This window comes from Babylonia areolata, chromosome 21 (assembly GCF_041734735.1).
Source record: "Babylonia areolata isolate BAREFJ2019XMU chromosome 21, ASM4173473v1, whole genome shotgun sequence".
NCBI classification, from domain to species: Eukaryota; Metazoa; Mollusca; class Gastropoda; order Neogastropoda; family Buccinidae; genus Babylonia; species Babylonia areolata.
In genome coordinates this window covers 36,920,506-36,940,663 of record NC_134896.1, presented here as the reverse complement: position 1 = coordinate 36,940,663, position 20,158 = coordinate 36,920,506, and the positions used below count along the sequence as shown (strand labels likewise).

The 20,158-nt window shown below is 36.7% G+C and overlaps 1 protein-coding gene across 7 annotated transcripts in view; it reads right to left on the bottom strand.

The window, feature by feature from the left end:
• Positions 1-15,402, bottom strand: part of LOC143296095 (ral GTPase-activating protein subunit beta-like) — an 87,580-nt gene extending 72,178 nt beyond the window's left edge. For 4 of the 7 annotated variants that reach the window (XM_076607859.1, XM_076607862.1, XM_076607863.1 and 1 more), the window contains exons 1-6: positions 15,322-15,402; positions 13,841-14,073; positions 13,088-13,286; positions 11,856-12,020; positions 9,151-9,171; positions 573-806 (exon numbers count right to left, since the gene is read on the bottom strand). In XM_076607859.1, the coding sequence (XP_076463974.1) occupies positions 573-806; positions 9,151-9,171; positions 11,856-12,020; positions 13,088-13,286; positions 13,841-14,044 (823 nt within the window). In that variant the 5' untranslated portion in view covers positions 14,045-14,073; positions 15,322-15,402. Of the gene's footprint in view, positions 1-572; positions 807-9,150; positions 9,172-11,855; positions 12,021-13,087; positions 13,287-13,840; positions 14,090-15,321 lie in introns of all 7 variants that reach the window. The other 3 variants (XM_076607861.1, XM_076607866.1, XM_076607860.1) reach the window with 2 other exon arrangements.
• Between the last annotated feature and the right edge of the window lie 4,756 nt (positions 15,403-20,158).

The following is a 20,158-nucleotide window of genomic DNA, read 5'->3' as shown; positions in this document are numbered from 1 at the left end:
GACGTATGTTGTGTGCGTAAGTATGTGGATGTTTTCATATATGTATTGTTGTACAATACCTTATGGTCTTAACATGCGTGCGTGCATGCGTGTGTGTGTGTGTGTGTGTGTGTGCGCTATCTTTATGCATGTGAGTGTGTGTGTGTGTGTGCACTATTTTTTTTTTTTTCTCAAGGCCTGACTAAGCGCGTTGGGTTACGCTGCTGGTCAGGCATCTGCTTGGCAGATGTGGTGTAGCGTATATGGATTTGACAGAACGCAGTGACGCCTCCTTGAGCTACTGATGCTGATACTGATACTGTATGTGCATGTGAGTGTGGGTGTGTGTGTGTGTGGTTTGCATTTTACTCATATGTACAATTTATTTCCTGGATGTTTTCATATATCTATTGTTGTACAATACCTTATGGTCTTAACATGCGTGCGTGCGTGGATGCACGCACAGGTATGTGTGTGCGCTATCTTTATCATTCATATCATTATCATCACAACCATCATCAACATCAACAGGAACATCATTATCATCATCATCGTCGTCGTCGTCGTTGTCGCCATCATCAACAGTTACTCACAAACAACCAGCTGAGGGTAGCCGGGCCCGTACATGGTTCGAATCATGTGGGCCGTCAGCACGTGGTTGACCTTGTGCCACTGGACCACCAGGGCCTCGTGGTGCCGCCAGTAGATGCACATGTTCCGGAACGTCTTCCACAGGGAGGGGGATGGGAAGCACTTGTTGCAGGACATCAGCCAGATGCCGAACAGCACACTCAGCACCCGCTCACACAGGTGGTCGCTGATGTCGTCTGTGTGGAAAGTACCGGCATCATTACTATCATTATTATTAAAAATAATAATAATAATGATGATAATAATAATAATTCTGTGTGAAAAGTAGCAGTAGTAATAATGATAATAATGATGATGATAACATATAATTCTGTGAGGAAAGTAGCAGTAGTATTAATAAAAACAATGATGATAATACTAATCACGTGTGGAAAATAGCACTAGTGTTTATTATAAAAATGATGATAATAATAATTCTGAGTTTAAAGTATCAGTAGTGGTAGTAGTATCAATAATAATGATGATGATCATAATTTTGTGTGGAAAATAGCAGTAGTATTTATTATAAAAATGATGATAATAATAATTCTGAGTTTAAAGTATCAGTAGTGGTAGTAGTATCAATAATAATGATAATCATCATAATTTTGTGTGGAAAGTAGCAGCAGCATTAATGATAATAATGATGATAATAATAATTCTGTGTGGAAAGTAGTAGCAGTAGTAATAATAGTAATAATAATAATGATGATAATAATAAATTTGTGTGGAATGTAGAAGTAGCATTAATGATAGTAATGATGATACTAATAATTCTGTGTGGAAAGTAGCAGTAGTATTAATGATAATAATGATGATAATAAAAAATCTGTGTGGAAAGTAGTCGTGGTGTTAATAATAATAATGGTGATAATAATAATTCTGTGTGGAAAGTAGCAGTAGTAGTAGTAATAATAATAATAATAATAATAATAATAATAATAAATATTCAATTCTATGTGGAAAGTAGCAGCAGTATTAATAATAATGATGATGATGATAATAATTTTTTGTGGAAAGTAGCAGTAGCAATAATAACAATAATAATAATAATTTTGTGTGGAAAGTAGCAGTAGTATTAATAATAATGATGATGATAATTCTGTGTGGAAAGTAGCAGTAATAATAATAATAATAACACTAACTGGAAAGTAGCAGTAATAATAATAATAATAACACTAACAAGATAATAATCATGTTGATAATCAAACTAATAACAATAATGATTACAATGATAACAATGTGAATGTATTCAGCATCTTTTCTCTAAAATGGGCTCCAGACACACACTGACAAACACACCTCCTCTTTGAAATGGCATACGTGTTCAACAATCCATTACATTCTGGAGAAGATAATGAAACAAAAAAAATGATTGATTATGTCATCTCACCCTTTGGATACGGCAAGACTTGAACAACGTGTGTGTGTGTGTGTGTGAACATGTGTGTGTGTGTGTGCGCATGCGCGCACGTGTGCGTGCGTCCATGCCTGTGTGTCTGGTTGTGTTGTGTTAATGAATTCAAACTGAGTCCAGCAAACATTTTAATTAGGATAACTTGCACATAACAGGAACACAGCATATTTCCAGGAACAACATCACATGTAAACAACAAAATAGTAAAGTGGGAGAAAGACAAACATTCACAGATTCTCTTTGAAAAAACAAAAAAACAAAAAACAAAAAACAAAAAAAACCCAGCAATCTAACAAACCAAAGAGAGGAAAAACAACAACAAAACAACAACAGCAGTCTGAAAACAACAATGTAAACAATAGAGGCAAGGCCTTCAAGACTCACTTGTGATAAATTAAGTCCCCTAGTATTAATTACAGAGTAATTTCCCTTCTTTACTATCTGCACCAAAACGTTTGCAAAATAAATAAAAATTCCATGCTTAGCAAAAGAAGTTCCTGTTTGAACAAAAAATGATAATAATGACTCCTCTTGTTGTTGTATCAGAATGAGAGGTCAAAGTGCCAAGTTTAGAGAATACAAAAAATATAAATATAACAGTAAATGCAGTTTGCATATAATTAGGCTTCATTTTTTATTTTTTGTGCCCATCCCAGAGGTGCAATATTGTTTTAAACAAGATGACTGGAAAGAACTGCATTTTTCCTATTTTTATGCCTACTTTGGTGTCAACTGACAAAGTATTTGCAGAGAAAATGTCAATGTTAAAGTTTACCACGGACACACACACACACACACACACACACACACACAGACAACCAAACACTGGGTTAAAACATAGACTCACTTTGTTTACACAAGTGAGTCAAAAATTAGGGTGACACAAAACCTTGTGAAGGATCTTTTGCTGCAATGATTTTCACTGTTGAAACCGGTTCTGACCTTCAAATATATATTTAGTATCCTCAAGATCATGCAGATAAGGAAAAAATAAAATTACTGATAGAAGTCAAACATGAAACGAATTAAAAACAAAATAAAACAAAGTCGAAAAAACAACAACACACACACACACATGCACATAAGTATGTACAAAATTATTTACATCTATCAAAGGCAATGGTTAACTCACAGGAACAAAGTATGGGAAAGAAAAGATATACATGTACATTATTCACACACATGCAAACACAAACACACATACATATATATAAATATAGATGTGTGTGTGTGTGTGTGTGTGCACGCGTGTTTCTTTGACGTTTCTGTGCGCGCACACATGTACACGCACATGGGTGCGTGCGTGCGTGTGTGTTTGTGCAAGCGTGTGTATACATGTCTGTTCTGTGAGTGTGAAATTTAATATGTAAATCCATTTTATACACATCTATGCACACTCATGGAAATATCTAAGCACAGCGCCCATGTATATTGATGAACAAAAATGAACAAAGAACTACGTAAAATGTCAAATAATATACATAGGAACAGTCAAACTTCAAACACAACAACAACAGCAAGAACAACAGTATGACGGAAGAACAAAACATCAGTCTTAATACTGTTACTGCACTGTGTTGCATAGATTTTGACAAATTTGCTGGGACATCAGACTGGAGACTGAGTAATTAACACAGCATATGATGAACACCATACTACACAACACAACAAACACATACACACCATCACACACAGGTCAGTCTGCCAGCACTATAAGCAACCACATGAAAAACACTCCATATAAAGATGAATGATCTTCACAGTTTTTTTTTTAGGGTTTCTTTTTGGTGAAGAAATAATATACAAAATTACTGCCTAGTAGCTAAACCATCCCTGCGCCATAAAAAAAAACAACAACAACAACAACAGCACTTACATATAATGAAATTCAATTTCATTCCGTACCTGCGGTCACAAAAATGACCTTCCCAGTCCCAGAAATCAAATTAAAAAGTAAACAACAAAATGTTTTTGCTTACAAATCCAATTCTTTCCCCTCCTCCGTAAAAGAACAAAAAAAATTACTTTTTTTTTTTTTTTTTTTTTTTTTTTTTTTTTTTGTAACAACACCAACAGTTCTGTGGCTGAAGGGAAAGTCCCAGAAATCAAAATGCTTTCTCTCTCTCAAATCTTTTCTCTCCTCCATAAAAGAAAAGACAAAAAAACAAAATAAAACAAAAAAAAAATCTTTTTTAACAAAACCAACAGTTCTGTGGTTGTAGGGAGGTTATTCAACATTTGGTGATGGTGTAACAGTTAACTACAGGTTAAACATTCTTGAGCAACCGATGAAGAACCCCCCCCCACCCCCAAACCCCGGGGTCACACCCTCCCCTCCAAGCCACACACCCCCCACCCCCACCTCTTCAGTACACCATAAATTCTTCCCTGTTGCATTCCAACAAGTAAATAAGAAAAGACACAAAAGTTATAACAATCAAAATCCAGGAACAGAAACTGCATGAGAAGAAAGTGAGAAGTGAATGTGGAAGATGATTTTACGAGAGGACCAACTCCCAATTAAAGTGTCATGAGGGTGGAATTGAAAAATCATAAGCAGTAGAGAAAAACAGAAAAGAAAAAATAAAGAAAAAAAAAAGAAGGTGAAACAGCCCTCCCAGACACCTCTGCACAACAAAACTAGCGTTAAAAAGAAGCAGATTATATCACCACCACCACTTTTTGTCTGTTTTTGTTTTCCTCCAGGAAATGCCTTGCAAACTGACAGCCACATTTTAATATTCTATCACTGCCTGTCTGTCCATGTATATTTGTCTGTCCGTCTCTCTCTCTCTCTCTCTCTCTCCCTGCGTTGCCTGTATCTTGTCTCTAAGGGGAAGGTTTATATTTCTTCATTTCATAATATAAAACTACATAGCATGTGTCTATAGGAAGGTTAACATTTCTTGATTATATAATACATAAACTCCATTGCATGTGTCTATCAGAAGGTTAATATTTCTTAATTATATAATATACAACTCCATAGCATGTGTCTACCTGTCTGTCTACCTCTTTGAGGGGGTGGTTTATATTTCTTGATCACATAATACATCAGTCCCAGGCATATGTCTATCTGTTTGACTGTTTATCCGGTCTCCCTCTTTGAAAATATAATATATAACTCCATACCATATGTCTCTCTGTATGTCTGTCTGCCTATTTTTCTCTCTTTGAGGGGAAGGTTTATATCTCTTGATTACATAATATACAACTTCCTAGCATATCTCTGTATGTTTGTCTGTCTGTCTCCCACTTTGAGGAGAAGGTTTATATTTCTTGATTACATAATATGTAACTCCCTAGCATATATATCATTGTCTGTCTTGTCTGTCTCTCTCTTTGAGGGGAAGATTTATATATACACATATCTTGATTATATACACAGCATGCCGAGTTTGTATTTTTGGCATCGTGTTGTTCTATTGAAAATGCGCACATGACTTTGAAGCCAACATTCAGAATCAGACAATCACTGCTTTAAGAAGAATAAAAAGTTTTTAAAAAAACAAAGGAAAAACCTCTCCACCAGCATTAAAACAAAAGACTGGTGCATAAAAACCTCTTTAGTTATTCAATTTTCTGGGCATAGTACATTTATTATTAAAAAAAAAAAAAAAGAAAAACATCTTGCTAAAGAAGAATGAAAAGGTTATCTCTGGGGCTGGAAGTAGAATATATAAAAAGTCTGTGCAAAATATGTCATACAAGATAATATTCCAAGTCACACACACACACACACTCTCTCTCTCTCTCTCTCTCTCTCCTATTTTCACAAAGCTTGCAATAAAATTTCTTCTTTTTTTTCTTTTTAAAAGCAACAAAACTGTAGTCTGTAGCAAGCCAAATGAAAATAACACACTGATGTTTCATTAAAATCTCTGTGGTTTAAATCAGACAAGACCAGTTCTTTACAACGAAAAGGGACGAAAATGTCATGATCTATGTGCTATCTGTAATCATGTTCATACTTTATGTATTCTGGGAGGACAGCTTGGTCGTGGGGTTGGTAGTGGGTTGAGGAATGTATGCATGCATGTGCTCATGCCGGTGTGTTTCTGTGTGTCGTCATTATTCTTTTCCTTTTCTTCTTTAAATTTTTTTTTTTTATTTTTTTTTTTTAACAATCCAGTTCTATTAACAACCATGACCCTGATTTTAAGTGAGAGTTCAATGTGCTCAACCAAGCCTGTTCATAACTTTTTGAATACTTTCTGTGCAGTAGCTATCTGAATCATGTAGACAAACTGATAAAACTGACAGAAAGTCCAAGTAGCATGTAAAAAATATCCCCAAATTGTTAGCTGTAATGCCTTCTTCCAGGGGGACACTGATGCACAGAAATGATGTCGCTCTCACCCTGCACCCCTTTCATCCTTAATCAAATGAGTAAAAATCATATATAAAAAATCACAGGCTCTTTCAAATGTAAGTGTAAAATTACGACATTATCAAAATCTGGAATCACTGCGGACTGACAAGTATATGCACACACATTACACATACACAGCAGTTGGCAGCAATCTTTGGGTTAAAGTCAATTAAGCGACTGTTCCACAGGATGAAAATAAAACTGTTGATGCATATGCAAAATACACTTACTAGATATCATTATATCATTATTATTATTATTATTATCATAGCACTGAATCTTGTGCAGAGACAAATCAAAGCACTTTTGCACTGGTCATTCACACGCATTCATAACTCTAAAACTGGAAAAAAACTGAAGACAAGGAAGAGGCAGAGAAGGGAGGCTATTTTGGGAAGAGGTGGGTTTTAAGACCAGACTTGAAAGAGCTGAGTGCAGAGACCTGACAAAGAGAAAGAGGAAGTTCATTCCAACTGCAAGATCCAGAGACAGGTATGTATAAACAGAGTGGATCCAAAGCCGATTGTAGACAGCAAGATGGAGTGTAGAGGTGAAGGCAGCCACAGAAATAGGAAGGGGCAGATTTGTGACTGCATTTATAACACAGAGTGCTGATCTTGTATTTTATTCTGTGTGAGACAGGTAGCCAGTGGAGATGCTGCAAAAGAGGAGTGATGTGCTCAGATCTTTTCTTTCTGAGAATGAGTCGGGCAGCAGAGTTTTGTATGTGCTGAAGGGACTTAATGGATGAAGCAGGCAAACCAGACAATAGAGAGCTACAGTAGTCAAAGCGAGAGAGAATGAGAGAAATGACAAGTCCAGATGTTGCGTCAGTGGACAGATATTTCTGGACGAAATTGATGCCCCGCAATTGACAGCAGCAGGATTGACATGTCTGACTGATAAATTTTTGCATGGACAGTGTATTGTCAAAGTCAACGCCAATGTTCCTGACTGAACTGGAAAGAGGGATGGATGTACTGCCAAGTTTGATTGTGTCAGTTATGATGGAAGAGAGTTTTTGGTTAGTTCCTATGATCATTGCTTCCGTTTTGTCCACGTTCAATGGTAGCTTATTTAGAGTCATCCAGTTTTGTATGTCCAGGAAGCAGTTGGATGTTTCTCCCAAGAGCGACAACAATTTTTCAGGGGTATCACTCTTCTGGAGTTGAGTGTCATCAGCATAAGAATGATGACTGACATTATGGCGGTTGATAATTTCAGTGAGAGGAGCAGTGTACAGTGTGAAGAGCACTGGGCTTATAACAGATCCCTGTGGGACTCCATGTTTGATTTTAACGGGTTCAGATTGGAAATTATCAACAATGACAGACTGGAATCGATCGGTGAGATAAGATTTGAACCAGTCCAGAACAGTGCCATCGACACCAAATGTAAAATGAAGACGGGAAAGAAGGACTGAATGGTCTATCATGTCATGGGCGGCTGACAATTCGAGAAGAGTGAGAAGGGAAATGTCGGATGCTAGCAGCAGATTATTCTAAATACATATATATCTAATTTTTATTATATGAAAATCATGTGGACAAAGGTAATTAAATTGTTGTTACATGTGCAACATACACTTAAAATATATATATATCTACATATATATCTATCTAGATATAACACACACACACACAGACACGCGCGCGCGCGCATATATATGTGTATCTGTGTGTGTGTGTGTGTGTGGGAGGGTGGGTGTAGGTGGGTGGGTGTGGGAGTGGGGGTGGGTGTTGGTTATCTTATATATTATTTTTTCTAATTTGATTCTTTTTGTACAACAAACCAGTGGCGGAAAACAAGTGCATATATACAGCGAGTTTAACCCAGCCCAAAATTAATTTGTGATCTGTGGAGTGAGTGGGGAAAGGGTGTGTGGACAGGATGTCATCATCTGAAACTGGGCCTTATTATTTTTCCTCTCTCCCTCTCTCTCTCTCTCTCTCTCTCAAATTTTGAGTCAAAACATGATATTTAAAATTTTAAAAAAGACAGACATCTTTAACACTGGGAGAATTTTAACAATTTGAGACAATAATATGTACTAGCAACCCAAGTCAAAGAGAAATTTTAGTTACCACTTTGACATAATAATATGTACAAGCAACCCAGAGTCATCTTCTTGCAAGGCAAAGATGTAAATGGCAAGTGATGACGTGCTGGTAAATATTAAATTAATTTGAGAAGGACAATTTTCCAGCCAGTAAGCTTTAAAAAAAACAAAAACAAAACAAAAAACCACCAAAAAACACACACACACAAAAACAACAACAAAAACAACAAAAAACAAAACAAAACAACAACAAATTAACAAAAAATAAACAAAAAACCACCAAACCACACAGACTTTCCTCCTCAAGATACACTATAGTTATCACCAGAGCTGACTCAGTTTCTCTTTTTTAATGTGAGAAAATAGAAGAAATAAGCGAAATAATCATTAGCGCTGATTAAACTTATTAAAGTGAGGGGAAAAAACACAAACAGAAAAGAAGCACACAAGCATAAACCAATGCTCTCCTAAAGACAAAATAAGGCTGACAAAATTTTTGCTTCTCTCTCTTCTTTTTTCTTCTTCCCAAAGCAATATAATCACAGCGATAGCAATGTTGCCTTGAGGATGAACAAGTGAAGTGAATGGATCATTATACGTATCTGAGGTATTATACTAATAAGCCATGTGTGAAAGAAAGGCAGAGACTTAAACAGTATCACACAGAATAGTTCAAAAGTTAAACACACTCACATGAACTTAATCCAGAATCGTCTGCATTCCAAGAGAAACAACGGTGCATTTTAATCACAATAAAAATGGGTAGAAACATCAGTACTGCTTCCAACAGATAATAACATAGTTATAAACAAAATTCTGGTAAACACCAGTTTTGCCTGATTAAACTATATGCATAGGTTTAACTCATACATTACTATTGGCACACAACACACAGTGACAGTCATGACATAATAATAGAAAAAAAAAAGTCTATGAATTCTTCCACATCTCTACGCACGCGTGCGCGCGCATATGCACACACACACACACACACACACACACACAAAACAACAAACAAACTTTAAAAAAAAAAAAAAATTTTAATTTAAAAATTCAAATGAACAAACTAACAAATACAGACTCACAGGAAATAGGGACCAAGATCTAAGAAATCAAAACAATTTAAAAAAAAAAAAAAAAAAAGAAAAAAAAAAAGAGAAGAAAAGATGTTATCCATGACTGAAAAAAGAATCCGTTTAAAACAGGGCACTTCTCCACAAAGGAAATGTTAGGCTATCCCTCAAAATATATTTCGACTAACATACTTACCATACCCACTGATACAGACTCCAGCAGGGGTCTGATTACTGTTCTAAGCAAACTACAACTCCGCTCTGGCAGAGAAACTGAACACAGCTGTTGCTAGTGACTTCCCATGGGACATCACCTCCTTACATTCTATTTCCGAGAGAGATCTGGGATGCGCACGACCAACAACTACTGCCAGATTACTGATTTAATGTATAACTGCATACTGATACTGAAACATCCTGAAAACACACACAAGCACACAGGCACACACACACACACACACACATGCAAACACACAAACACAGACACATAAACACAAACACACATGCCTCTAGGCACAGACAGACAGAATGACACATTATAACCTTCATGACTTAAGTCATTTTCTTTCATTCCAAGCCCAGTAAACATGAGAAAGCTAGCAGAATTATCAAACTTAGTTTACACCATAAACAGCATAGTTAGTTTGTACTCTACAAACAAGGGGAAGGCTGAACAGTTAGTTCCATCTCCACAGATATATAAAACGCTCATGACATTATTCTGTAAAACATGCATAGATAGAATTTCACAGCAAATGCATTCGATAAATACTCATGCATCCATGACCTACTTCTATGATTAATTTCCATGTAAAAAATGTGCAACAAATGTACCTAAACACACAAAAATATACATGATCAAGAAAAACAAACAATAACAAAAACAATGTTTAAAAAACAAACAAAAAAACCTCAAACAACTAATAATATATACGTTTTAAAGTATTGTTGATCAACTGTTGCAGAGACAGCATGTCAATACATTACAGCACCACTCATTTTACTTATTTTCCTGTCTGCATACATACATTTTTTTGTATCCTTATCAAATGGAATTACCGGTAAGAGAAATTGCCAGAGCAACTCTTTTGCTATTGTGAATCCTCTTTCATTGTTTAGTTTCTGTGTGAAAAACACTCCCCAGCGGCAATTATTTTCAACACAAAAGCTGTCAGTCACAGGCTTCAGCTCATGCGAAAAGAACGCAAAGGACTTGATCACTTCAAACTAGGTCAAGGGGCAAACGTAAGTCATTGACCTCTTGCCCAGGAAACCGGCTGCAGCTGTCAAGCTTTGATACAATGTGAAAAATGGTCATTTTAACATGACCCCGGGGATGTCAACTAAAGTTTCCCAGGGCAGTAAGAAGAGTCAAAGTTTTACACATATGCGCTGAGTGGCATGCTGCACACAGGACCTCACTTTGTTGCCTCATCCGATAAAAAGGCAACCAGATCTCCACTGATGGTGTGATGGGAAGGAGAGTAAAAACCCCTGCCCTACTGCTGCTGTTTCTTCTTCTGCGTAATCAGGCTGCAACTCCCACATTTTCTCATATGTACGAATGGGCTTTTTATGTGTATGACCGTTTTTACCCCACCATGTAGGCAACCATACTCCATTTTCTGTTGTTGTTTTTTTTCTTGTTTCCATAACCCACCAAACGCTGACATGGATCACAGGATCTTTAACATGCGTATTTGATCTTCTGCATGCGTATACACGCAGAGGGGGTTCAGCACTAGCAGGTCTGCTCATTTGTTGACCTGGCAGATTGCAAAAGTCTCCATCCTTAGCCCACCAGGTACATGGAAACCAGGGGTTGAACTCTGGAAACTCAGGAAAGAATCCAGCACTCTAACCGTTCTCCTGCTGAGACCCTTGCTTCTTACTCTGTGTTTCATCTGCTCTGATCATAATACTATGCCTGTCTGGATGAAGAAGCTAGCTGGTGACAGTAATTTACCTAAATGGCAATAACTCAAAAATGTTTGAAATTGTTAGTATCAAATGGTGTAACTTACTGTCTTTAAGATTTCTGAAAATATTACAAATATCCTCACCCATCTGAGAATCACACTCTTTCCCTCCCCCCCACCCACAACCCCCCACCCCCACCCCCCAATTAAATAGTCACTTTCATGTCCACCTAACACACACACACTTACATCATATATACAACACATAGAATACACAATCAATGAACTGTGAGTTCAATCAATGTGTGACAAAAACAAACAAACAAACACTAAAGACTAAGTCAGCAAGTGGAAATAGCAACAACCCCCCTCATCCAAACTAAAAAGAAGAAAAAAAAGTCTTAACCTTTTTCAGTTGGAGGTGAAAGGAGACTGTCATTTGCAGCCAAAAGAAACTTGAGCAAAGTCTCCCAGGTGTCTCTGGTCAAAATGGTGGATTCCTTGGCCACAGCTTCAATGGCTCGCAGTACCCGATGACACAGAAGGGCCTGGCGCTTCACAAGATCTACACCTGAAACAGACCAAAAAACAAAATAAAAATCTTCAATTTGCATATTTTTGGTTTTAACTTTTATCCCTCCAGACGAGAGAATCATGACAACAGCACCCTGAAACACACACAACCAGAACTTAACCATTTTCCCTGCTTGTGGAAGCATCAGTTAGAATTCATAAATGACTCTGGAGTAAACAGCCACTGGTCTTCATTTGGGCATTTCGGGGCTTTTACATGCTGCACCTGTGCATTCTTTATCATCATCTTTCAGAAGGAACTGGAAGCTGTGCTTGAGAACCTTAATACTAAAGTGATCCTGGTAAAAGTCGCCAAGGACATCAGAGCATTGTTTCCCAATCCTTGTGGCCTTGTCTTCAAATGTCAACAACCTTTGTCATAAATTTGCACCAAGTTTCTTCTCTCACCAGCACTCTGGCGGCCACTGCTGACGAAGAGGCTTTGCTTTAAATCTAATACAGCGCTACCGCTAAGCGCAATGGGTTATGCTGCTAGTCAGGTGTGTGCATAGCAGATGTGGTGTAGCGTATGTGATTTGTCCAAATGCTGTGACACCTCCTTGAGTAACTGAACTGAGCTCATATAGCAACTAAAGGTTAAAAGCTTATCATTCAACAGTTGACTGTGTTGATGACTAGATCACTGCTGACTCAGTTTCAAGTCAGCTCTGCTCAAAACAGACTTGTACCTTCAGACTTGCTAGTGAGTGGGTGAGCTGGTGACATTGAGGCCCTGCTTTAAAGCTAATACAGCAACTAAAGCTTGAAAGCCTATCATTCAACAGGTCACTTTATTGATTACTCGACCACTACTGACTAAATGTCATGTCATCTCTGCTCAAAACAGACTTGTACCTTCAGATTTGCAAGTGGGCAGGTGAGCTGGTGACACTGAGGCCCTGCTTTAAATCTAATACAGCAACTAAAGCTTGAAAGCCAATCATTCAACAGATCACTTTGTTGATTACTAGACTACAGCTGACTCAGTGTCACGTCAGCTCTGCTCAAAACAGGACTTGTTACCTTTAGATTTGCCAGTGAGCAGGTGATGAGCCCAAATGTTACCTGAATCTGGACGAGGTTTGAACAGGTTCAGCAGGTGATGGAGGATGACCTGGGCGAACGGGTTGGGGTCCTGCACCACAGGCTTGGGGACACAGGGCTTGGGGACTGTCAGCGACATCAGCCACTCCACGTACACCTTCACACAGTCGTTGATCGTCTCGTGCTCCGACAACGGCAGCCCCAGTCCAAAACACAACACCTGAAATTTTAAATCAAATTTTCTATATAAAAAACAACAACACACACCTGAAATTTTAAATTAAAATTTCTATAAAAAAAAAAAGAAGAAGACAAAATCTGTGTAGAAGCGATATAAATTTGATGAGGTTCTTGCAACTAATTCACATACATGCTCTTCCCCACTTTTTTTTTTTTTTTTTTTTTTAAAGAAAAAAAAGAAGAAAAAAAGAAAAAAGAATTATTAAAAAATCTGGCACTGTTTCAATACTTATGTTCATAGAGTGGACTCTATCATGTAAACAAAAAAACACCACCAGGCTTACACATGCTTGCTTGCCAATATGCAGTGATCTACATTTTTGGTTTAATTTTTTTGTTGTGTTTCCAAGACCATATGTTGTGTGAGAAAAACACACAATCTCACATATAATATATGTATACACACTGGCACATGCACCACACAAACACAAGAAAACACTGGTGCATGCACACACACACACACACACACACACACACACACACACACACACACACACAGTGTACACAAGCCTAATTTGTGCTCCTCCTCATTACCTCCATGGTCCACTTGACATCCCGCTCATCTTCCAAGGAGCTGGGCTCATCGTTGGTGGCGGCACTGCTCAGGTTGGCAGCGATGCACCTCACCACTGAACAGGCCACCTCCCGCCCCACAGTTGCCGGGAAACGGTGCAGCACCGACTGGTTGCCACGGTCACACTGGATCTCATCTTGCAAGGAGGCCCAGTCCGCATACATGATGATGGCTTCCAGGTCAGAGTGAGATTCTTGAATAAGGAGAGACTTAAGAATGAAATTCTTAGTTATTCACTTGAAAAGCAACACAGTTGTGAAAGCATAATTTCAATTACTAATAAGAATAACTAGTTTGACTAAAACAAACAAAACAAAAAACATTTAAATTGATTAAAATGAATCAATGTAAAAAAGAAAAGAAAAAGTATTTGTAAAAATGTCAAAAATAACCTGAATCTTTTTCATATTCTATTGTGTAAATAAAGTGTTTCAGATATTCTTATTTTGGTGTTAAGGAAATGTTTTGAAATCTTCACATATAACAAACAAACCAAAAAAAAAGAAAGAAAGAAAGAAAAAAGAAAAACCCAGAACATCAAAGTTTGGATGAAGGAAGATGACAGGGGAAAATAATAAACTAAGAGATAAACAGAAATACTGAAGGAAATAGCAAGCTAACTTTCACTTTCAGACATACCTGATATTAACCACTACTGATAAATCTGTACTGTACAAAGTACTGAAAAACAGGGAAAAAAAGTTGATACCCTGTGTGTGTGTGTGTGTGTGTGTGTGTGTGTGTGTGTGTGTGTGTGATACTGTGAGTGTACATGCACCTTCAGCACTTATTAATGCCTGGTTGTGGGTGATGACAAAACATGGATTAGTAATACTTTTTATTTCATAACGTCTGACAGTGTTGGTAATAAATGAAGTCAACATGAAACATTATCCTGCCAATCCATGTGAAATTCACAAGCCTTGTCAGTTCTAATATCTTGACATGACAGACTTAAGAAAAATAGAAAAAGAAATGAAAAACAATTAGACGTGTGATTTCACCTCGCTGTAATTAATCCTATCTACCATAGGTTTTAATCACTTTAAAACTTTCGTTCCCAGAACCGATGAACCTCTGAGTCAGACAGATGGTGTTCACTCAGTTCAGTGACAATTAAACCACCGACTTCCAGTACTAAACATAAAAAAAGACGTCCACAGAAGCGAAAGTTGGATCGGCGCCAAACTGACTGTCTGGTAAACAACAAGGCCAATCATTCATGTCATGATGCTGCGCGTTGTCTTGGTGTTGAAAACTGGCAAGCTAGCAGAATATCAGTTTTGTATCCAGTTACGGAACTTCTGAATCGTCAGGTTGTCGTTCCGAATGCAACCTTTCCTGCATTCTTTTCATCAGTTTGTCAAATTTACCAGGTGATCATCATCACGCATATTCAACTAATTTATGCTTCAAACCGCTGTGCAAGTGCACAACTTACCTTTTAAAGAGATCTGTTGATGACGATCACATTTTTTGTCGCACCCCCTTCGGTACCCTAGATTTCTGTCTGCATCGGAGTAAAAATACTCCTTCGGATGAAAGAGCGTGCAAGGGGCATAATTTCCCAAATACATTCCAGTCAACACTTTTCGTCTGCTATAATGATGATGATGATGATGAAGATAATAATAATAATAATAATAATAATAATAATAATAATACAATAACAACAACAACAGTAATAATACAATATTAAATTTTTAACGAATTATACCACCCCCCCTTAAAAAAAAAACTAAAAAAAACCAAACAAACATACAAACAAACAAAAAACCGTATTGTGATGACTTAGTTTTTTCGTCTTTCCCTTGTATGTGATATTTGGCGTTAATAAACACACACACACACACACACACACACAGATATTACAAGACAAAAATCTTAAATTTTTATTAACAATGATTAAACGTTAACTTTGTGAGTTTAAAAAAAAAATAAAAAAAGACAACAAGAACAACAAGAAACAACAACAACAAAAAACAAACAAAAATAAAAAAACAAAAACAAACAAAAAAGAAAAAGGGTATAAACAAGACAAACTCTGGGTCACTGTAACAGTAATATAGTGATATAATTATCTCGGCAGTTGTCTTTCGAAAATACAACTCAGTGTGTGTGTGTGTGTGTGTGTGTGTGTTGTGTGTGTGTGTATGCAACGGTGTGTGTGCCAGGTACGGTGTGTGTGTGTGTGTGTGTGTGTGTGTGTTAGTGTATTGAAGCCATCCAGGTCAATCAAGGAGACCAGCAGAAAAGTGAAAACGCTGAACTCAGTTGACTGGCACTGTATTCCGCCCCAGTTCACAATACACAAGCAACGATGCCTTTGTGTAAGCTTCAGTACATCACTTCCTTTCCCAGCTGGGTACCAAACTTGGTTGTTGTTTTTTGTTGGTGTTGTTTTTTTGTTGTTGGTTTGTTTGTTTTTCCACAATGTTCGTCTGCTCGTTGTGGAACTGCATAGCAACAATAGTATCGATTATATTGATATTTTTTTCTGGGCTAGAAGCTGCAGTCGCAGTTTACCTCTTTGCTGAATAAGAGAAAACTACAAACACCCTTTATAGGCAACTGAAGGTTCAGGCGTTTTGTAAGAAGTTTTGAAAGAAGCTCACAAAGAATTACCAGTTCCATTATATCTGTTTTACTTAATAAATCATTGGAGAAAGGCATAATACCTCAAGATTGAAAAAAACAAAACAAATGTAACTGCCATATATGAAAAATAAAGAAATAAATCTTCAGCAGGAAATCACAGACGAGTTAGCCATACATGTGTTCTGTGCAAAGGTGTAGAGTCATTTAATGGAGATACCATTGTAGACCATATGACCAACAACTTATTTTCTGAATGCCAACATGGCTTTAGACCTGGATGTTCTTGTGTTACACAGTTACTAGAGGTGATGAATGATTTTATAGAAATGTTAGACTGTGGTGAAACATTTGATGTTATATATATATATATATATATATATATATATATATATATATATATATATATATATATATATATATATATACGGACTTCAGGAAGGCTTTTGACTCTGTTCCACATAAGCGTCTCATTACAAAGATCAAGTCATATGGAATAACCGGCGGTGTATTAGCATGGGTGTCAAATTTCCTGAAAAACAGAACACAGAGGGTTAGAGTTGGGAATACATACTCCTCAGAAGTTTTAAGCGGTATCCCCCAGGAAAGTGTACTTGGCCCCATTCTATTTTCATTATTTACCAATGACCTACCTGACATGGTTAGAGCACATGCAAAATCTTTGCAGATGACACTAAAATTTATAACCTGAGCAGCCGTAAGTATACATTACAGACAGATGTAGATGCTAATAGAATGGACAAACACTTAAATTGGAATCAATATTTTAATGCAGATAAGTGTAAAGTATTACATGTTGGGAAGAACAATAATATGATTATATTATGAGACTCACTGATGGAGAGAAGAATTTAAGTAAATGTTCGGAAGAAAAAGACTTGGGAGTTATCTTTGATGATGATTTGAAATTTGATAGACACATTAATTACGTAATATTAAAGGCAAACAGAGTACTCGGAATTATAAAAAGAACATTCTCATATATGGACAGTGACACTTTAGTTAGATTCTTTAAGACACTGGTAAGACCACACCTTGAATACGGAAATATTATTTGGTACCCGCTATTCAAAAAGTAATGAATCTGTTGTAGTTGAAAAGGTTCAAAGAAGGGCAACAAGGCTTGTTACTGGATTGCAGGATAAAACATATGAAGAAAGATTGAAATTACTTAATTTGCCATCTTTGAAATTTCATAGAATTGATACAAAAATATAAAATACTCAATAATATTGTTAAGTAGACAAAGAGACCTTTATAAAAAAAAAAACACCCTTTCAGTAACATAACAAGGAATCCCACTGACAAACTATTTATTACATATTCAAGAACTAACATTCAAAAACATTGTTTTAGTAACAGAATTGCACCTTATTGGAATGCACTACCTTTGCCTGTTAAGAGAGCTAACAATGTTAACATTTTTAGAAAATCTCCTAGAACAGCTAAAAAGTATAAGCAAATTGAAATTCATTTATGATGAATGATTAAAAAAAAAAAAAACTACTATCATTCCTGAGGAAGTGTACTGGCAACAACTCCAGTCAATATTTTGTTAGACTGGGACAAATGTGCAATATACAGAATGAATGTACAATGGAATATATCTAATGCTAACGTCCATATTCTAAATATATTTCTGTTAATAGTTACGATGTAATAATTAATTGCAATGTTTTAAAAGCGAATATGTGAAATGCTTTTATTTCAGAACATATGTTTATTACTCTTGTTTAATCAAGTAAACTGCGTGTGTGGGGTGGGTGGAAGGTGGTTGGGTGCGGGTGGGTGCTGATTATCTGGTTGTGGTTTTCCGCAATTTATCTTTATTCTTATTTTATCTGTCTATCATAATCAATGTGCAATATAGTAGGCTATGCTTATAATTGTATTCAAAATAATGTTTCTTAATTCTTTCTGTTTTTACATTAAGAATACCAGTTATTACCTGCAGTGCGTATATGTATGTATGAAACGGTGTATGTGATATTTTTTACATTTGTGTCTTCGTAATATTCATAGAAGCTGTTGTTGATTTTTAGTTATGGTCCCCATGTTGTTTACTTTATGTTGTGATAATGCACCTGACCAAATTTCTCCAGTTGGAGATAATAAAGTTATTCTTATTTAAAAGAAAAGCCACGAGGCTTCAAAGAGTCCTGAGAATTGAACTGAACTATCTGTGTTGAAGGTCTGGAGTGGACTGACCTTGAAACCTCCTCCTCCACACTGGGGTTTACAGAATACAGAATACTTTATTATCTCAATAAGAGAAATTCATGTGTGGTGTATTTTATGTAAACAATACACGAGAATCACAGTCACTCAATGCAAACACATAAAAGACATAAAATGCTGAAACGCTTAATAAGGATCTTTTGTGCGATGATAACAATTATACACATGTAATGATTACAAATTTTCACAGTCATTCATTATAAATACATAAAGAACATAAAATGTATAGATACAAAATTAATGCTAATCAATCTCATACATTAATCACAAATCAACCAGTGTGATAAGTGCAGTAAGAGAACAGATTAAAAAAAAAAAATCATAAAATATCTCAAATGGGCGAGGTCACAGGTTTGACTGGGCCAAATTTACCCCGGGTGTCATTCCACCGGTCTATAAAGATACTGAAGTCAGAATCAAAAACGGGATTCAAGGGGCAGGAGTTTACACCAAAATGAATGATATCTTTCAAATTATAATTTATTGAAATTATTGAAAGCCAGATGCCAAGATCTTCAACAGTCATGCCCGGGATACATATCTTATACTGGTAATGGTTACAAGGAGCTAAACGTTTGACATTGATGTATCAAATGATGGAGTCACCAATGAGAAGTAGCCTATTGTGGCTTTGTCAGGAATGGGCAAGGTTGCAGGAATGGCCAAGATTACTACGGGTGAGGGTTTTTCACTAAGAGAAGTGGCGTTAGTTTTGATGCTCCTTGCTTTGTCAGTTTGAAGCACTGGGTTACGAGGGGCGTCATTTTCAGAGAGAACAGAGAACTGATTTGTAGTTGGAACTAAATACTGAACAGTAAGTATATTGTGGTTCATTATTTTTATTAGGGGATGGGTGGTCAGCAGAGTTATCCACCTTGTTCACACCACGTGGACATGCTTCATGGGATAGCGGTGTCATGATCTCGAGTTCCACCTGTGCACAGCTGTCTGTTTTTTAATGCAGCTCACATTCAGCACCATGGGAAGAACTTTGATTAAAATGATTGAGGTCTGTTTGTGTGCACATATCCACTGTGGGTTTGTCGTAGGACGCTGTGAATGTTTGAGTGGAGGTTGTTGTACTGACTTTCTCCATTGATTTGCACTTTTTTCTTCTTCTTAAATTTCAAAAAAAAAAAAAAAAAAAAAAAGAACTGACTCTAGCTGCGTTTTAATAGTATGGTTTTCTTTTGTTATTTGCTGGTTTGCATTTTCTAGTTGGGTGATTTTAGTCTTCAGGTCATCTCACACACATACACGCATGCATGCGTACATGCACACACACAAACACACACACTCTAGCTGCATTTTAATAGTATGTTTTTCTTGTGTGATTTGCTTGTTTGCTTTTTCTAGTTTGGTGATTTTAGTCTTCAGGTTATCTCACACACATGCATGCGCGCGCACACACACACACACTTATT